A 20320-nucleotide genomic window follows, 5' to 3' on the forward strand; every position below is an offset into this window, starting at 1 on the left:
TGCTGTGCCACCAGGGAGGGCCCACATAGGAAATTTTTAAGGTAAACTTGCTTTGGTTTTTAGATTGTGTCAATTTTAAACCACTTTTTTTTTCAAAACCAAAGTGCTATTTCAAACACTGAGGTGGCTCTTGAGATTAACCCCTTCAGCTTGCTTTAGTGGCATTATAGGAGAAGTCCAGAGGACTATTTGTGTTCAGCTCTGCTGTCTGTGCATATTTAGAATTCTTGTAACTAGTTGCAAAAATTTGGTTTTAGTCAACTTTATGAGTTTTAGAGGTGACTCCCTCTTCCCCCTTTAGCCCTAAGGGGCCTTGGACAGGTTCCTTAAAAAAACCTGAGTCTCATTCTCCTTATACCTAAAATAGTGTAGTACTAACTACTACTCAAGGTCATTGGAAGAATGTAATACAATATTTACAGTCTTTCAATAACCCTCAGGATCTTAGGACTTTTACTCTTTACCAATGATTCTGACAATTCTCAATAAGGTGTGCTGTGAGTCTCCAGTAATAACTTTCCCACTCATGCTTCGCCACACAGAACTCTTCAGTATCTTTTACCTCTAGTCATATTTAAGTTGCAAAGTATTTGCCATTCCTACCTTTTTCTACAGCATGCCCTTACTAGTACATGCCTTGTGGTACACATATTCATTTGTTTATTAAACATCAACACCAGCAACAAAATTAGTGAGTCCCTGAAGTGTCAAGAGGTGCTCTGGCCACAGTTTGCTCATGTCCTAGTAGAGGGACTCATTTGTATGTAAGAGGGTGGAGTTCAAAGGAGGATGGTTGATTTAGTTCTTTCTGGAACAGTGGAAAGCCTGTTCTTGGCATAGAGAACCATATGTGGAAATGCACAGTGGCACGGGGAGCAAAGGACATTCAGGAATAAGGAGAAGACTATATCTAGAAACCTGGAATATATATCTGGAACATTTTTCACCATACGTAGTCATAAGATTTTCTATCTTGTGATGAAGACTTTAAAGATCTACCCTCTCAGCAACTTTTAAATACATAATCAGCATTATTAGCTGTAGACAAGCATTTGTATAAGCCCTGGAGGTTAACAATTTCTGTTTACTTTTAGCTCTGCTATATTCTACATACATCTCAGGTAAGTCCCACCACAATTCTGTAGGGTAAATATTGTTATCCAGAATCATCAGACATGAAAATGAGGTTCTAGAGATAAAGGCCTTTGCTCAAGGGCAAGGAAGTAGGATTCAAGCCTATGTCTGATGGCACCCATAATAACAATAATAAAATAGCAGGTATTCTTGATAGTGTTGAATGTAATCCAGTCTGTATTGTCCAGTATAGTAGACACTAACTACAGGTGCTACTGAAATTAATTAAAATAGATAATTCTGGTCCTCAGGTGCAGTAGCCATGTTTTAAGTGGTCAACCGCCCTGTGTGTCTGATGAATACTGTGTTAGACCTACAGATGAATTTTCATCACCTCAGAAGGTTTGTTGGACAGCACTTTACATATATCAACACATGAAGTCTTTATACCAGTTCTACAAGGAGGAGACTATTATTCGATTTGTGAAGATGAGGGGAAAAAATATGGTGCAGTTATGTATCACTTCCCCACTTTATCAATGCATAACTGTACAATGGAATTTTACCAGTCATTAAAACAGAATGAAATCTTATGACAACATAGAAGAACCTGGAGAACATTAAGCTAACTGAAATAAGTCAAACAGAAATATATAAACACAGTATGACTTCATTTAAATGACTCTAAGAAAAGGAAAAATTAAGTTCAAAGATACCAAAAATATACTGGTGGTTGCCAGCAGTGGGAGTGGGTCATGGGCTTTAGGGGAGTGGGTCATGGGAAAGTCATGGGCATGTAATGTATAGGATAGTATAGGATAGTGACTATAGCTAATAATGCTGGATTACATATTTCAGAGTTGCTGAGAGGATAGATACTTAAAGTTTTCCTCATCAAGAAAAAAATCTTTTGACTATGTATGGTGAAAAAATGTTGACTTGTAGTGACCATTCTGATATGCATAAATATCTGATAGTTATGTTGTACATCTGAAACTAACATGTCAGTTAAAAATTGTACAAATGTGAAAACTGAGCTGTAAAGCTGATAAAAGAAGTCCAAGCCACATGGTGAATGGGTCCATATTTTTAAGCACAGCGTTCCAGTACCTATTCCTATCTTATGTTACAGGCAACAAGTATGAATATTAACCAAAAGAATAAAATTCAGTGCCTTCTTGTATATATACACTGTGTGTTCTACAGAGACACTATTTTTGATGTGATTCTTATTATCACAGGAACTTAAACTGGCCAGGCTTTGCATACACGAGGGCAGTGATTTCCAGAAAGCTTTCTCCACAGCGTTTCTACAGACTTCTTAGTTTAGTCAAAAAGCTGTTCATTCTTCTCAACAGCAGAATCAGGAGTCTCGGGGTAATGTGCAGTCTAAGATAATGCTCAAAATAGGAAAGTGTCCGAGGTCCTTATGCTTCTTCCAGACCACAGAACATACACAGGACACCATTTTATTTTTCAAAAATAGGGGGAAACCTTCAGACATGCGAACTGAAACTTCTATTTAAATCCTGCCCCTGTCTTTAAATGACTAAATAACTTTGACTAAGTTACTCCACCTCTCTGAAATCAGTTTATTCAACTGTATATTTTACTGAAAACTAAAAGAAGGCTTTGGTGTTTGCAATTAGCTTGGCAAGTAATAAAATGTTTTGCAGTTATAAAGTATGAGGTAAGTATAAGACAAATGCAAGAAGTTGGTATGGTTTTCTTCTATATAACCCTTTAAAGTTTTCTAAGTTATTTATGGCTTGAGAAATTCCAGAATAACACTCTACTCCTAACATTTGTGAAGTTCCTTTTGCTTTTACATTACTATAACGTATTTTCCATAAGTATTGGGTAGAAGGATGGATGATTGGTGTCATGAGAGAGCGGATGCCTAAAAGTGAGAAAGAACTGTTTATCATGTTTCCGTTTTTTTTTTTTTTTCCTTTCTTTTTGTGTCAATAGTTATCCCTTGGTAGTATCTATGTTTTCATCTATGTGAAGGGGTAGGAATCCTTAAATAAAGGCCCTGCATTGATTTATTGCCTCAGTAAACTTGTTTTTCATGCTCTTTGTTTTTTTCATTCAATAAAAATGTATTGAGTAACTACCATCAGCTGAGCATTGCTCAAGGTTCAGGGAAAGCACAGATGAGTATCTCACGATGCTTTAGATTTTTGGTGCTTATTTCTTCTGCTAACTGTGTCCTTTGTAAACCTCCTACACAATGCTGAATAGATGGAGGCTCGTGCAGTCGTGTGGAAGCCCTAACAGTGCTGAGAGCTGCGCTTGTCCAAACCTCGCCTGTGAATGTGTACTGGTATACACAGGCCGTGGCTCCTCTGTGGGTTGTGAAATGTGTTTATGCAGAAATGAGAATGCTCCTGCTGCCCTTTGTTACTCTCTCTGCTCTGGGCCTCTTGTCTCAGGACGGCCCCACTGAGCTAGAGATTTTCTCTGCCTTCATGCTTCCAAACAAGGAGAAATTTTAGCCTGTATCTCAGAAGTAATGCTTATATTATTTGTGGAGAATGGCTGAAAAAGGACTCTGTTTTACTGTGCATGTGAAGGAATAGTTCAAACTTTCAGTAGTTTCAGACAGAATTAGAACTAAAACTCAGAATTTCTAACTCTAAAGCCTTGGCTCTTAGTAATATTATAAGGTGAACTACTCTACAAAATGAATTTCCTTCATGTAAGAGAATTATAATGTCAGTAAGTGAGAGGATATAGAGAAGAACTTGGGCTTTGGAATCAGGTAGGACAAGGTCAAGTACTGACCAGCTTTTATTTCTGTGTATCCTTGAAACAGTTACTTACACATTCTGGTCCTTTGCTTCTGCATTTGGTGAAGGATAAAGCAATATCTAGAATATAGAGATGTTATAAAGATTAAATGTGATAATATTTTTAAAATGTAACACACTACCCAGCCTGTCTTAAATGTCTGATATGTTTTCTAAAAAGACTGAATCTATCAGTCCCCTGAGAAAGAGTTCAAATGATGATGGCGATGACAGCAGTGATGGTAGTGATGATATAACATACCTACCATCAATCAAACTTTCATTTTTAAACATATCCTCAATATCAGCACAACTATATTGTTTACTTTATACAAGTCTTTCTGTCTACAAATCCCATTATATTCTCATTATAACACCCTCATTTGCAGAGTCAGCATAGCTATATGAGCGACAAGACTGCTAATGGGAAAAAGAAATAAGCAAACATTTCTTCTTCAAAGATCTCAGAATCCACAACTCTAAGATTTTCAAAGTGACTGATAAGTAAGCACTGACCACCTGCTATTAGGCTTTTATCTTGGAGAAAATCTAAGAACTAACAGTTTGGAGTCACACAGTGTAGGCATGAACCCAGCCCTGTTCTTTGTGAGTGGTGTCCCTCGTTAAGTTACTTCTCATTTCTGAGTTTTGGTTTCCTCATCTATGAGATGAGGGTAATAATAGTATCTATCACATTTGGCTGTTGTAATAATAAGTGAGGCAAGTACAGAGAACAAACCCTTCTCTAGGGTTCTTCCTGTCCAGAAGCTTCTCAATGGAGAGTTGTCTCATTTAGGGTGAGCAAGAAAATTGTAAGGCACTCCAGTATGGAAAAAAGGGGGTTTAAAACTCAAAAGTGGTGACCCAAATAATGGTAGAGCTATAGCCAGATATCAGTAAAAGTAGAAGCTGCCACTATGCTTAGGCTGGAGCCTAAGAGGAAGGAGCTGGAATTCCCAGAGCCCAAGGGCAGGGAATGCCAGCATATGTCATTGCAGTGGCAGCCTGGTCAGCAGAGCTGATGTCACGAAGGAGAAGCCATCACCTGACACAGGAAGAGGACACGTTCTCTGGCCCCCACTCCGTTAGCCCAGTCCAGAAAGGCTGACCTTGGCAGACTGCGAGGCTGGGCACTGCCGTGCAGGTGGCAGTCCCTCCATACTGGGCAGAACAGAGCTTAAGAGCATATAAGCCTGGCACTCCTCGGGCTCAGTTGTGTAGCTCTGTCTCCTAGTTATTGGAGCTGCCTACAGATCCCATTATAAATGGGATAGCCAGCCCAGAGTGTTCCAAAGAGCCTTAATCCACCTGCTGCTGGCCCTCAGAACAGTCACAGAGCTTCCTGAGTGCTTGTGAAAGAAGAATTTGGATAAAGCCCTGGGAGGAAAAAAAAAATCTTGCAATATAAGAAGCTGGTCAGTGACTTCTTCTGGTCCCTCTTTCTGGAAAAGTCTGCTTGTAGAGCAGCCAGTGCCTTTGATATCTGGGGTTCTCTGACCTGAGTTCGCACACCCACCCCATCTTTTACATGACTCTTGCTGAGTAGCACAGACACACTTCTTTGCAACTCTACAGGCATGCCCATTGTCGCTTCGGCCCTGTGGTGGTCTGCTGCAGTGAAGTGCTCCTTTTGATGCTCTTTTTCCCACCCCCAGGCTGAGAACCCCAAGAGCAGGAACTTGTCTTCTCGTTCCTCCAGCCTTTGCGCTGTCACTGCCAGCTTACCCTAGCAACCGTGGCAGGTGCTGATGTGCTAAACACCTGGATGAGGCGGCAGCAGCTTCCTGCAACTTTCTTGAAAGGAGGCCAAAATGGATGCTCTTTGAAAATTACCAGAATCTCATGTGCTGAGGGAGCCCAGGGGTGTGTGAGACATGGTCTTTTCTGGAGAATCCAGGAAACAAGTGTGTAGAAGTCACATTTGAGTTAGGAATAAACTAAGACAGAGGCTGGAGAATGACATTTCAGACAGAGGGAAGAACAAACACAGGGTTCTTGGAGTGGCAAGGACACTGAGTATTGGACATCAAGAGCAAGAGTAGCATTGTGTGGTGCTGGAGAGACCAACAGAAACAGTCCTCTCCTGCATCCCCATCTCTGTGCCCTGCACTGGGCACTGCTCACCTCTTGCTTGTTGATTGCATGTCTTGGCACTCACATTATGCCTCCTAGAAAGGGCTTGTTGGATATTTGAATAAATGAGGAACAAATCAAGGCTTAACCAAACTTTCCAGCCCTGGCATCACATTTGTAACTTCACTTGCCCAGCAGGTATCTAAGAATGCAATCTATGCGAAGAAGCTGGAGTCAATACCATGAAGAAGAAATGCTCAGTTATTTATTTGGCATTCTTTTATTTATTTTTTAAAGTGTTTTTTATGCATACAAAAACTGGTTACAGGCCAGAGGTGGTGTGGGGGCAAGGATTCACCAGAGGCAGAATGGGGAGCCAAACAGACAGACTGAAATACACTGCTGAGAGCAGCAGCAAGCGAGGCAGGAGAGGTCTGCTGCGCTTCGTGGGTCAGCTCCCTCGTGGGTCAAACTTGCTGCAGTGGCTTCAGCTAACTTCACAGTGCTGCGCTTTACCCCCTTGCACCACCAGGGATGCCCATATTTGGCATTCTTTTAACAGAAACCCACTGTCAGTCATCCTGTCCTTTACAGCAAAAGTTCTGCAAAAAGTAGTAGTAAGAATAAGGATCTGAGGATGTCAGAAAGATTATCACCCAACCATGGTGCAGCCAACTTCTGGACTCAATGTGATGGACTCATCCAGACTCCATTCAGCTCTGACTAGCAGTATAACCTTGAAAAGGTCCCTCGACCTTGTCTACTTTAGTTTCTCTACTGATGTATGTGGCCTGAATAACAGGGACTCAACAGGGCTCCTGTAAAATGGGACTGTGTATGTGAACACTCGGCTGGGCCCTGTGTTTTCTGAGCCCCAAGTCGCTGATTGCTGCTGCTTTGATTACTGTAGTTATGGTTGTTTAGTGCTTCAGTGTGGGGTGCCAGACACTGACCAGAATTAACTCAAAGCGTAGCAGGTTCCCTCACGGCAGGCGAGCTGGCTCTCTTGCTTTCTCTTTGCACGGGGCCTACACACAAACTGCTTTCTCGATGTGGTTTGGCTGTTAAGTAAAACAGATTGTTTTATACTTCTTTTCAGCCTTCTTTTTAATCTTCCATAAATAGTGTTTGTTTTTGCTTTCTCATAGGAGTGATTGGGGCAGACGTGAAGGGGCACGGCCTCGCCTGTGAAGGACAGCCAGTGACGTCACGGCTGGCCGTCATCTGTGGAACATCTTCTTGTCACATGGGGGTGAGTCTGCCGGCTGGAGGCTGGGCCGCCGCACTCAGGAGGGGAGCCTGGAGATCTGCGGGCTGGTCCTTTGACCCTCTCAGCTTATCCCCTTTCTGCCTCCGGCTTTGTGTGGCTGGAAGCCCAACCCTCCCTCCACCAGCTTTACTCAAATCATCTTTTCCAGGGGCCAAGTTTTTATAAAATGTGGAGAGGCTTGAGTCTGCCTTTGATATCACCCTGGCCAGGGAGCCCAGGAGGGAGGTGTGGAATCAGATCCAAAGGTGGCAGCGCCTTGCTGCAGAGGGACTTATCCCTAAGGGGAAACCGAGGCTTCTCTGCACAGGGGTGTCTGTTTTCCTTGGCCACAGAGCTCTCTCTCAATCAATATAAATCCATCTCCTTGGGAGCGGCCTGATGATCTATAGAATTAGACTGCGTATCATGACTTCAAAAGAACACTGATAAGCAATTTTCACTTTGTTAATTTTTCTCCATGAATTAGTGGGAAGGCTTTCTCCAAGATTGCAGTTAAAATTTAGTGCCTGCCCTAAAATTTATATCTTCTTTAAATGCATGAGTCTGAAAGCATTCCATTTCGATAAGTACCCATTTCTACCATATTTTTATTTAAAAGTCATTACTCTGTTAAGCTGAGATGGACGACTCCTTGGATCTTTCCCAGATGAGTGAAATAGTTGGGGGTGGGGGAAGTGAATGTAAACGGGGGGAGGAGCAGGGCCATGAGTGAGGGTCAGAGTGGAATTCATTCCAGGCCCAAATCTGCAATTGGGGATGGAATTATGTGCTGGGAGAATCTCTGTTTAATATCTGTAGATACTAGTGAGCCTTTTTCACTCTTCAGTATTTTGGGTGTAAGTATTGATACATTTTATTAAACCTTGGGGACATAAGGAAACGTGGAACTTCCCAATAAGAGAATTGTTACATGTGTTATGACAATATGAGGCCCCCAAATATATAGATATTCACATTGAACTTGTGATTCGGAGCTCCTGTTCAGTCATATGCAAAGTGTCTGCACACAGTTCCCGTTTTACCCATGGTAGAGCCAGTTTGGCTGATGTCCAATCAGCTCCTCAGCTTACTAAGTGGGAATGCTGGGCTAGGCAATCAAGATACCCTGTCTGCAAAATGTGGAGCTTGGCAGTAACCTCTCTTGTAGTCTTGTGATGATGGGATGAAGTGGTGAGATCTGCTTCTCTAGACTGAGTCCTTCAGAAGGATCCATGCTGATTACTAGCAGGTACTGTGGTTGCCAGAAGGGATCCATTGACTGGCTGTCCCTGGACCGGGGCCAGGCTGAATGGAGATCTGTGCAGGACTTTACAATACAGACTGCCTTGGCCATTTCTCCCTACCATGAACTTCCTTTTGTTTGTCTGCACAAAGCTTACCTGGCCTCTCTCTTCCCCATCAACCTACTCTAAGGCTTAGGTGCCACTAAAGGGGAGATCTGCAGAGAGACAGGGCTCCTCTCACATGAGGCACACTCCAGGATAGCCAGCCCTTTTTACTTTGGACAAGATTGTCTCTATCCTGGTTAGCTTGTCTTTGTTGATGTAACCTATCTAAATCAAACATATATTATCTTCCCATTTTCATGTGGACATATCAAATCTGGTTTCTCCTGCAAAGTCTGGATTCAGGCATGTTTACCCCACTCAAATTTCTAAGTGACTCAGTGATGTCTGCTTCTTAGTCTCCTTCAATCTTAATGGGGATGATACTGCCTTTGTCCCTTCGTATCCATTTTATAAATGAAGCAACTGAGAGATTTAAAAGAAAAACAAAAAAACACTGCGATATTTTCCTGTGTTCACAAAACTAGTAGGTAGAGCTGAGCATTCTCGAGCTCCCTACATTCCCAAGGACACCCCCTGAGGCCAGTGGAGAACAATGGAGAGCAGGGACTCCAGGGTCCTCCAGATGTGGATGTGAGCCACTGTTCATGGGGTCGAAGGGCCATTTGGCCTGAGGATAGTTACTAGCTCCTCTGAATCTCTGATTCTGTATCAACCATAGCCGGGGTGACACTGTCACTCTTAGAGGGTCCTAAAGGTGAATCACGTATCTACATACCTAATATAGTGCACACGCAGAAGTGGGGACAGTGCTTATTAAACTTCCCTTACATGAAGCAACTATTTGTGCTTTCCTGAGTTTTATGGGCAGCTCCAGTTGGTTGCAGTGAATGAGGGCCATAAAATGCCACTTTATTATGGTCGTGTTGTGCTAGTAGTCAAGTCCCCTCCCCCACCAGCTTTGTACTTGGGAGTGGGAAGGGACCTTCTGGGCCAAGGGGATTAATCATCAGCTTTAATGTTATGTGGTAAGGGCGAGACTGTGGTGGCGCTGGCATGGGAGGGTGCCTTTGATCTTGCTCAGGTGCTGGGCGCCCAGAGAGCCAGCAACAATAACACTTTTGTGAGGGTGAGGAGAGGTGCAGGCCTGAGGAAACACTCCCAGGGAAACTCAAGGATCCCCTTTGTTGTGGTTCTGGCAAATAAAACCATCAACTGTCAGGAAAATTTCACCAAACAGAACTCAGGGATGGAAGGGAACTCTGGGTTGTTCAATAAGTTGTTTTCAACCTTGTTGGGAGGATTCTCCCGTCTGCTCACTGTTGATGTTTCCAGTTCAGTGGGTTAATTGACACAGAACTCTCAGGAACATTTTATGCTTGCCCCAGATTCCTAGATCACCCAGCATGCATGAATAGATGCATGAACAACTGAATGAATGAATGTCCATGTAAGCAAGTATTGGCAGGTACTTACAAGTTCCCTTCTTCCAAGTGCCTGCCATTTCCAGGAATCTGGAGAAAAAGCCTGAGGTTGAACATAAGACTTATTAAGCAGGCCTTTGATATTTTAGAAGATGCAAGTACAAGTGTGGGCTGCACCTTTATCTTCCTTGTAGATGATTTAATTAACAGAGAAAAAAATACTGTACTTTTTTTTTTAACTCCATGAAAGTAAAGCTGCTGCCTCAGAGTTAATTACTACCAAGTCACCAAAACCCAAGATAATCCACAGCAGGGGTTAGCCAGAGGTGGAAAAGTCACAGGGTCAGACGCAGCCGATCCTTCCCATCATTCCAGCACCCCTTTTTTCAAGCTGTCAGATCAGCTTGTAACTTGGCAACTTGTCTTTCAGTTAACATGTCAGATGGGGAGGGAACCCTGGGAAGGGGGGAGCATTGACAAAGTGAGGTTTGAGCAGAACAATAGTTGGTGAGAGCTGAGAATTATACCTGCATCTTAAAATCACTCCAAATTGAAATATTGGAGTGTGGGATGAGTGTGGGATGATGGTTGTCATGTAGCAGGCGTGGACTCTCATCAACATGGACTCACATGGTAGCTCTGTGAATCTTGTTAATAACAACACTTCATCTTGGCCCTCCCTGGTGGTGCATCGGGTTAAAGCACAGCATTATGAAGCTAGCCGAAGCCACTGCATTACGAATTTGATTTCTGGCCAAGGAGCTGACCCACATGGCGTGGCAGACTTCTCCTGACCTGCCCGCTGCTCCCCTCAGCAGGGTACTTGGTTGATCTGCCTGTTCTGCTCCCCACTCTGTCCCTGGCGAATCCTCTCCCTGCCCCTACACCTCTGGCCTGTACCCCAGTTCTGAATGCAGAAGTAAACAAATCTTTGATAAAAAAAAAAAAAAGACAATTCATCTTCCGGTACCTCCATTTCTTTATCTACTCAAGTGGGCTAAGTATTTACCATAAAGCTGTTTTGAGGATTAAATGTAACCTTTGTAAACATATTGGCTTTGCACCTAGCACAAAATGCCAAACATGGTCTTAGCATTGAAAATGATTCGGGATGCCTAGAATGGCTCAAGGCATATAATCAGAATGAACTCATGTTTGGCTTAACAGGTATAGGAAGGTCTGCTTTGAACTAGGTTGCAGCTGACTTGTACACAAGTCAGTAAACAGATGTCTCCTCACCATGCGAGCTGAGAGGCCTGTGACAAGGAGCCGGACAGCTAGTTGCTCCAAGCACACCTGTTGATCAGATCATGGATTCTAATACCATTCTGTAAAACAAAGGGCTGGGGGAAAGACTTCTCCTTGGAGACATAGTTGATACTATGACCAGGACAGATGCTAGACGAGTGTGGAACATCTTGCAGGACTGGAGTAGAGGGAAGCGAGGGCTAAAAGATACACGAGATTTTTGACAAAGTGACATGGAGGGGGCTTCCAGTGACAAACCTGGGGCAACTGGAGCAGCAAGATAAAAGGTAGGATTAAGTTGTAGTGCAAAGCAGAACATAAATGCCATGAATCCTCACTGATTTAAATAATTACGTAAATAAATAAGTGAAAAACTCAGATCTCGCTTGCAAAAGAATTCCCAAAAAATTATGTCGATATTCCCCTGTCAAGGAAGTAAAACAGCACCCTACTCTTTAAATATGGACTCTACTGTGACTCTTTCTAAAGTGGACAGCATGAAAAGGGAGAAAAAGTAATTTTACAGTGGAAAAAGCTGACAAATACTTTTTCAGCAGGGTGATCAAGGTCTCTTGATAATATGCACCACTAATATAATGCGATACAATGGCACTGATTTTTGTGATCCCCCTCTATAAAAGCTGTAAACCACAGCTTTCTCATAAGAAAAACATCAGGCAAATCCTACTTAAAGGTAGTCAACAAAATAATCTGATCAAGGTCATCAAAAAACTCTCAGAGCTATCAAGGCCTTCAAACATCAAGGGAAATGTGAGAAAGTTTCACAGTCAAGAGAAGCCTAAAGAGGTAGGGGCAGTTAAAACTACTGTAGTATCTTGAATAGGACCCTGGAATAGGAAAAATAAATGAGCAGGAGTTAAAGAAATCTGATGCTAGTAAGACCTTTAGTTAGTGATAAAATATCATTATCATTCTTTAATTATAACATATGCACTTAAAAATATTAATGATACAGGGAGATGAGTGTGGGGAACCTGGAACTCTTGGTACTACCTTCATAGGTAACTGTAAATCAAAAACTCTTCTAAAATTAGATGTTTATTTTCAAAACTGATGTGTTAAATGAGTTAACTCCCCAGGAAAACATTTTCTTGTATTTGCCCGGTTAAGGGCTAAGGGTATTAAGACAAATAAGATCAAAGTGTCATGTCTGCCTTTACTGAACAGGACAGAGCAGAGGAGAGACTTCACAGCATGGTAATCACTGGTCAGTTTACAACTGGGATGCTGTGGGAATATCGAGATGGGCTGGTGTGAGCCTTTCACCAACAAGGAAAGTTTCCTGTAGAAAGTGGTATTTGCAGGCTCATGGTTCCCTGACATCACCAAGACAGGACACTCTTCCTGCCAGCCCAGTTTTAGGCAGTAGACCCTGAAAATCCTCCTCTTCTCCACGTTGTTTTTTAAAGATTTTATTTATTCATGCATACAAAAGCTGGGGTATAGGCCAGAGGTGTGAGTGGGGGAGCAGGGGTAGGGGGTGAAAGGATTCACCAGATACAGAATGAGGAGCAGAAAGAATAGGCAGATCTACTGAAATACATTGCTGAGGGGGGCAGTGGATGAGACAGGAGAGGTCTGCTATGCCATGTGGGTCAGCTTCCTGAGGGATCAAACTTATGCTGCAGTGGCTGCCGATAGCTTCATAATGATGGGACTTAACCCCTTGTGCTACCAGAGAGGCCCCCTCTTCACCACTGTGTTCTCTCCCCTGTGTTCACAATACCTTCAGCTGACTTTCTCTGAGGCGTGGCTGGGATGTGGGTATGTACAGGCCCATTGAGAAGGCACTCCAGGAAAAGAAAGTAGCTGCATATCTTGATTAATGATCTGCTTTCGACATGACACCACAGCAACAGGAGAAAGGGCACGGGGGCCCAGTGTCTGCCTGGTCTCTTTAGCAGGTAGCTTTGGCAGGGGTCACTGAGAGAGATGGAAAGGGAAGGGAGTTTGGCTGCAGCATATAGGAATACTGTGACCACTCCCACCCTCCAGTGAAAGGATTGGGGTGCTCTGCTCTGCTCCCTCTTCATTTACCAGGACCTGCCTTCTGGCATTTAGCCTTCTGGCACCTAGCATTGCCCAGAGACTATATTGAGGTAACTCTGGGCCCTACAAGCAGACTGTGAGCTCCACTTGATTCGGTTAGGAGAGAGTCAGTGTATTTCAAGGAGCAGTAAGAAACACAGCATGTGCTCAAGAAACTCAGTGTGATGCCTCTCCTGGCCTTTGGGGCAGAACACCTCTCTGCTGTGTTTGGTTATTACAGCGGGCGACACTCAGAACTGGCCTACCAACAGCTACTGTGCTGAAACCTTTCCATCGGCAGTCAGCCGGAGGACCCCGTGAGCCAGGCACCTTTCCCGTTCCCATTTCACAAGTCAGGAAACCCAGACAAAGAGTAGTTCTGTGTGTCACCCCATGTGCCGGAAAGGGGCACTTATCGAGCCCTGTAGGGGACCCACCACAGCATCCTTGTTCTTCTTTTTCAGTTCAGTAGCTTCTCTCAGAGACTCAGAGGAGGAGAGCAGACTCAGGTCCATTGTGGGCAAATGTTGCTGTAGACATCTCACCCAAGAAAAGATTTGAACAACTAAGCACCTGAGATGCTGAACATGATTAGTCATGAGGAAATACAAACTAAAACCACAGTGAGGCTACTACATGCTTATCAGAAGGGGTAAAAGTTGTGGTGAGGATGTAGGGGAATAAAACTCTGATGCACTGCTGGGAAGGAAGGTGGTGAAATGGTGCAAGTTTTTTGGAAAATAGGAGCTGCTTACAGAGTCACACTGTGTGATCCAGCCGTTTCACTCCTATAAAAGTGAGGCAGGCCCATCTGACCCCATGTTTCTGGAGGCCCACCAGGAACACAGCACTGTTGGGTAGGCCAAGGCATCTTAAAATGAATGCCTTGTGGCCAGAGTGGTTCAATGGCCTGAATCCAGCTTTTCACAAAAAATATAGCAACAGGCCTGGGGGAGTGGTAGGTGCAGCAGAGGGAAAGCATCACTAACATTAGCAGCTGTGGCAGCTTGGTATTCCTCACACTTATCTATTAGGGCCTAAGTAAAGTGAATTATTTTATGAAATCCTCCTAATAAACTTGTGCAGTTATCATATTTGTCCTTCCATTTTAGAGGGACAGAAGCAGAGGCTCACATAATACTTACACACTGGTGCAAAGCTAGTCAGTTCTGGACATGGGCTTCCAACTCAGGCTGTCAATTCCAGAGCTGCTCTGTCAGCTCTCAGCATAGCTCTGACATGGCTGTGGCCTGGGTTAGCCACGTGCATGCGTGCTTTGTGGAAGTGGGGGGTAGAGCCATTACAAGACCGATTATTCCCCGTGCCTGAGGAGAGCTGTAAAGAAATTAGGGCTGGATCGCAGCTTGACCGCACTCCTCTCATTTTCCCTTCTTCCCTGTCTTTCAAATCACAGCCTTTCAAGAGGCCACCAGCCTTATGATAACAATAAAAGTAAACACCACCACTTGTCACCATCATCCCCCGGGAGGAAAGTATTTATGAGACTTCTTGGTTCTTCTTCCCTTTTAGCCTGCTGCTCTGTGGTCAAAAACTGAATTAGGCAATTTGAAGATATGCAGCCTGACTTCCCAACTCTGAAGATTTTTTTTAAAAAGATTTATTTATTTATATATACAGAACTAGGATACGGGGGCTGAGAGGATTTACCAGAGACAGATTAGGGAGCAGAATAGGCAGATTGACAAAGTACACTGCTGAGGGGAGCAGTGGGTGAGACAGGTGAGGTCTGCTGTGCCATGTGGGTCACTTCCGGGGCCAGGGATTGAACTTGCATTGAAGCGGCTGTGACTAGCTTCATAGTGTTGTACTTTAACCTGTTGCATCACCAGGGAGGACCTGAAGATGTTTTTCTATTCATTTGGAAGAGCATGAAATGAAAGCCACATTGATTTTTTCCCCCCATTCCAATTTACCATCATCTCCTACATGGGTGACTGATACTGTGGCTAGTGAAGGTGACCTAGCAGTGACAGAAGCATTTGTGCTTTTCCAGAAGTTCCTGTGAAAATTCATGGGAAAAAAAACACTAAAGACAGCCATGTAGGGCCCTCACAAGTATCAGGTACCACGCCGAAGGCCCCACACATGGCCACGCTTGTGGGCCTGTGGGCCTTCTGGCTTTCCTAAGCTTTTCTGCACAGATCTAGTGTTATGCTCATCATTTTATCATCCCCATGAATCTTGAGCAGCCAAGAAAAAGAAAATCTACATTATGCTCTTTCTTTTTTTTTTTTTTTTAAAGATTTATTTATTTATTCATATAGAACTGGGGTACAGGCCAGAGATGCGGAGGGTGAGAGGATTCACCAGAGACAGAGCGGGGAGCAGAACAGGCAGATGGATGAAGTACACTGCTGAGGGGAGCAGTGGGCAGGTCAGGAGAGGTCTGCCGCACCATGTGGTCACCCCCTGGGCAGGTGGGCATCAAACTCATGTGGAATTGGCTTTAGCTTCTTAGTGCAGTGCTTTAACCCACTGCGCCACCAGGGAGGGCCCATTATGCTCTTTCTCTAAGGGCACATAGTAGGTATCCCACACAAAATAGAATTTATAATCAAATTTACCTAAGATATATGGTAATAGTTAGCAAGTAATATGTATCTCTACTGAAAGAGTAAGCCTCAAACCACAATTTCAAGGATGTAAACCTTGGAACTAAAATAGAAAAAGAAATACTCTCAAAGGGAAAAACCAATTTTATGCATGGTATGTAAGGAAGAGAAATTTGTTGGGGATAACCTTTCAGGATGAGCAAGGGATGTGTTTACACTTAAGAAAATTGATACCTAGAATCTGTCAAATAATTGCCATGTATTTAGCTTCTCTGCCAGCCAGTCCACATATAGAATTTCTAATCCTCACAATAAATTTGTGACATTAATTTATGAAAGAAAAAGATGTAGAAGCATGTTTTCCACCAGAGGAAAGGATAAGAGTAAAATCTCCAGGTTAAGCAAAAGTTACAGATCATTAGCAGGCAGTGGCCTGCTGTGGCCCATAGAGTAAACGTCTCCATGTACAAGATGATGTTGGCACTGAGGTCAGAGACACTACAAAGCTCAGATGTCGCAGGGGAGCTGTCTGTGGGTGCCTGTTCTTTCTAACCATTTCTTTAAAATGTCAACATGGCCCAATAAATGTGTCCTGCTCTCTCCTACTCAGAACTGGGCTCAATTTTGAGCTCCAGTTTTGGAAATTACTTCTGGAACCTCAAAGGAACCACTCTCACGTTTAAGAGAGAGTGGTTCCTACCAGTGGGATGGTAGCGAGTTGGGGTGGTTCTGACTCCTTAAAAGAAACCCTAGGGATTGGATTCATTTGCTTGTTAATCATAAAATGCCTAGTTTTATCTTGGTGACTTAGAGTTTGTAAAATGCTTTGTGGAAGTTGATACTCAGCGTAGCTCAGTGAAGCAGTGAGAGTAGCTGTTATTTCATTTCAAAATGAGACTCTAAGGTCCTGCTACTAGTGAGTGATCAGTCCAGGCTCAGGTACCTACCTTAGTCACTCCCAGAGCCATTTCCACCGTGTCTCTACTCAACTCAGCTTTAGTCAGATGGAGGGGCTCAGCCGCTGGGGTCATCGGTCCATACAGGACTTGATCCTGCATCACTTTTCACTGTGGTGACAGCAGATTCTCCATGGAGCTGCTGGCCAGTGGTTCTGTCCATGAATGACATCAAATGCACCTTGGGATATACTTAAAGACATACAGTTCCTCAGGTCCCATCCTTATAGATCAGTAACTCTTATATGAATCTGGAATTTGGGAAAAATCTACTTGAAGCTCTTTTTGAGTAGCATTATAACTCCACCATTGTTCTCAGGGCCGACCAGAGCCTCTGGTACATAGATGTACCCTAAATTTACTTTTGCTGAATGGAAGAGTGAAGTAAATGAAAGTAAAATTGACTTAAGCTCAAGTCTATCAAGTTGGATAGGCAGTCGCTGCTAGATGGTGTTACAGTAGATACCTAGAATCTGCATCTTTTCAAAGAAAGCCTGTTTTGGTAGACTTACATACAGATAGCCTGGGAAGCCAGCACTTGGGACTTCTGGGATCTGCCAACTATTGCTTTACTTAGTTGAAGCTTTACTTTCTCCTGAAAAGCAGGATGAAGTGACACAGTGAGACCTCATTTGCAGCTCTGTGCAGACAAACCCAGAAACCAAAGCACAGACACACCAGAGCTCAACAGGAAACCACAAACGCCTAAGATCCTTCAGTGTAAATAGGAAGTCAGAGTTTACTTTTGAACCCACAGTGGCTCGCTGAAATGCAGCATTTAATCCAGCTCCTGCCCCGTCCTTCCTTGAGCCCAGGCGCAGATGAAAGATGATGCCACCTGGGTAAAAGCATTTAGAAATGTTGGTCAGAGTATAGAGCAAGCTTCTTTTGTTTGTGCTAGTGAATAATTTGGGGCACAGGTGCAGTTTGCACTTGAAAGCATTAATTGGTCTCCCTGGTTTTCCCTGCAGTGATATTTGAAACCCCCATTTTCCTCTACAAAGTAATCTTAATCCACATGCATTCATAAAGCAGTTGCCATTGACAATCTTCTTGCACATCCCCATCTGTGGATCTTTGGGTCCAGGTGCAGAGTAGTAGAACGCTGTGGACGCTTAATATGGACTCTGTTGGATCGACGCCTGTAGTCTCATTTGGTTGCCACCATTACACTGGAAAGGAAAAAGTAGGCTACAGATGGTCATCACCATTTTAAGATACTAGTGGTAGTTAGATAGGACTTTTGGAAGTTAGATCTGTGTTCTCAACCAGAATACTTGAAACTTCATATCTGGCATGTCTTCTTTTATTCAGTCAACTGTTTTTAAGTATCTACTGTGTTCAGGCAATGCAGTAAAAAAGCAAAACTAGATGCACACCTTGCAGTCTAGTAGAGGTGGCTGCTAAGTAATCAGAAGTATATAATTACAGACCTTGAAAAGTGTTTTATGTTAACTCCCTGCTGCTGGAGTATAAATTGATTCAATTACTTTGGAAAACAGCATGGCGTTGTCTCATAAATTCCAGCAAGCACATGCCCCGTATTCCACCAACTCCATGTGTAGGTAAAAACCAGGAGGAACTTTTGCACCTGTATTGCAGAGATAAATATAAGAGTATTCAGAGCATTACTCATAATAGCTGTAAATATGAATCCACCCCAATTTTATAGTAGAAAAAGTAATTAATTGTATTCCTGCAGTGCTGAACCCACTGAAAATGCAGGAGCTACAGCTACATGGAACATAGATGAATCAAGCAATTTTAGGTGAAAAAAATAGGAAAGAAGTTCAGGATTATTTTATTTATTTATTTATTTATTTATTTATTTAAGATTTATTTATTTGTGCATATAGAACTGGGGTACAGGCCAGAGATGCGGAGGGTGAGAGGATTCACCAGAGACAGAGCGGGGAGCAGAACAGGCAGATAGACAAAGTACACTGCTGAGGGGAGCAGTGGGCGGGTCAGGAGAGGTCTGCCACGCCATGTGGTCACCTCCCGGGCGAGCGGGAATCGAACTCATGCAGAAGCGGCTTTAGATTCTCAGTGCTGTGCTTCAACTCGCTGCGCCACCAGGGAGGGCCTGGGATTATTTTATTTATGTAAAATTCAGAAAGAGGCAAGAGGAATAGTATATTTTAGTATGTTTATATGGGCACTAACCCTAGAAAGACAAGCAGGAGACTAATTGCCACAAATATCAGGAGACTAATTGCCACAAATATCAGGACAACATCAATTACTATTTGGGAATGTTGGTTGTTGAGGGAAAAAAAAATGCCTTCCAGAGGGGAGGGGCAAGTACTGTGAAGGAATTCATGAGTTTATATTTCCAGTCTTTCACATGTGCACATATATTTTATGCATTATTCTATCTCTATAAGTAAGTGCTGCAAAGCAGAGAACACTTCCAAGGCGTTAAATCCAAGTGACTTACATAGGTCAAGGTGGTTGGTTTCTGTAAGGCCGCTCGCTCTGTGGGAAGGCCAGGTAGAGGCAGACTGGAAGTCAAATCTTGGGAGCAGTACTGGTAGAATATTCCAGCAATTAGAGATTGTAGAATGTTTGAACTAGCACAGTTTGATTAAATAACTAAGATGGAGAAGAAAGGAATCTTGTGTGTGGTGCTTGAGAGAAAAATACTCCTAGAAGAGAATATGGCTAGGTGATGGAAGGGAAATTGGAGCCTCTGGAGTGGTGCGGGAGGTGAGAGGGGAGCAAGTTAAGTCTAGAGAAGCAAATAGGTATAGGCCATGCGAGGTTTGTAGGCTTTATGTGATGTTTTGTCTTAAGAGAGCCTGAAAGGTTTTAAATACAGTGGGTATCATAATTGAATTTACAAAGGCTTGAAATAATTGCACTTTGGAATGCAGTTTCAAAAGCCCCAAGCCCTAGGATGCTAAGAGATCAGATAGAAGGAGTTTGGGGTCAGGGTGAGAGTTGATACCATGGTAGCTTGTCTCAGATGATGGCAGGAGAGATAGAAATGTGTGTGTTTGAAAGTCGCTTAGAAGATAAAATCAATGCAGATTCACAAGTCAAAGCACCAGGGCTACAGGGTGGAGGCAACAGAGGGTTTCTGAAGTCTTTTGTCCAGACTACTATGATAAACTGCTGCTCAGGAAGCAGAGATAACTGAAGAGAGAACAGCAGGGCTTCAGGCTTCAGACATTTCTAAAACAGAATAGCTGTTCAGGAGAGGTTTGTTTGTTTGTTTGTTTGTTTTTTTCTTCTGGTTGACACAGCTATGTTTTACATAAAGTTTAAATGTTTTATCCTTGGTTCTTATCAGATTCACCCCGCCCCACACCATACACACACCAAGTAGCCATGGGGACTTGTAGTTCCTATGGTTCTCTTGCAAAAATGCCTAACCTGAATCTCATCATGAGGAAATGTTAAAACCCAATTTGAGAGTCATTCTGCTATATAACTTGCCTCTGAAAAACTGTCAAGGTCATAAAAGATAAAGAACAAAAAGAATTTCAGATTTAAGAGCCATGACAGCTAAAGGCAACGTGTGACCCTGAATTGGATCCTAGACAAGAAAAATAGTTTGTGTTTTTTTTTTT

General features: G+C 43.1%; 1 protein-coding gene across 11 annotated transcripts in view; it reads left to right on the forward strand.

The window, feature by feature from the left end:
- Positions 1 to 20320, forward strand: part of FGGY (FGGY carbohydrate kinase domain containing) — a 364051-nt gene that overhangs the window by 196196 nt on the left and 147535 nt on the right. For all 11 annotated transcript variants that reach the window (XM_004679054.2, XM_012722677.1, XM_012722676.1 and 8 more), the window contains one exon: positions 7088 to 7191. In XM_004679054.2, coding sequence (XP_004679111.2) covers positions 7088 to 7191 — 104 coding nt within the window. The remainder of the gene's footprint in view (positions 1 to 7087; positions 7192 to 20320) is intronic.

This window comes from Condylura cristata, unplaced genomic scaffold, assembly GCF_000260355.1.
Source record: "Condylura cristata isolate star-nosed mole 26May11 unplaced genomic scaffold, ConCri1.0 scaffold00008, whole genome shotgun sequence".
Classification (NCBI taxonomy): Eukaryota; Metazoa; Chordata; class Mammalia; order Eulipotyphla; family Talpidae; genus Condylura; species Condylura cristata.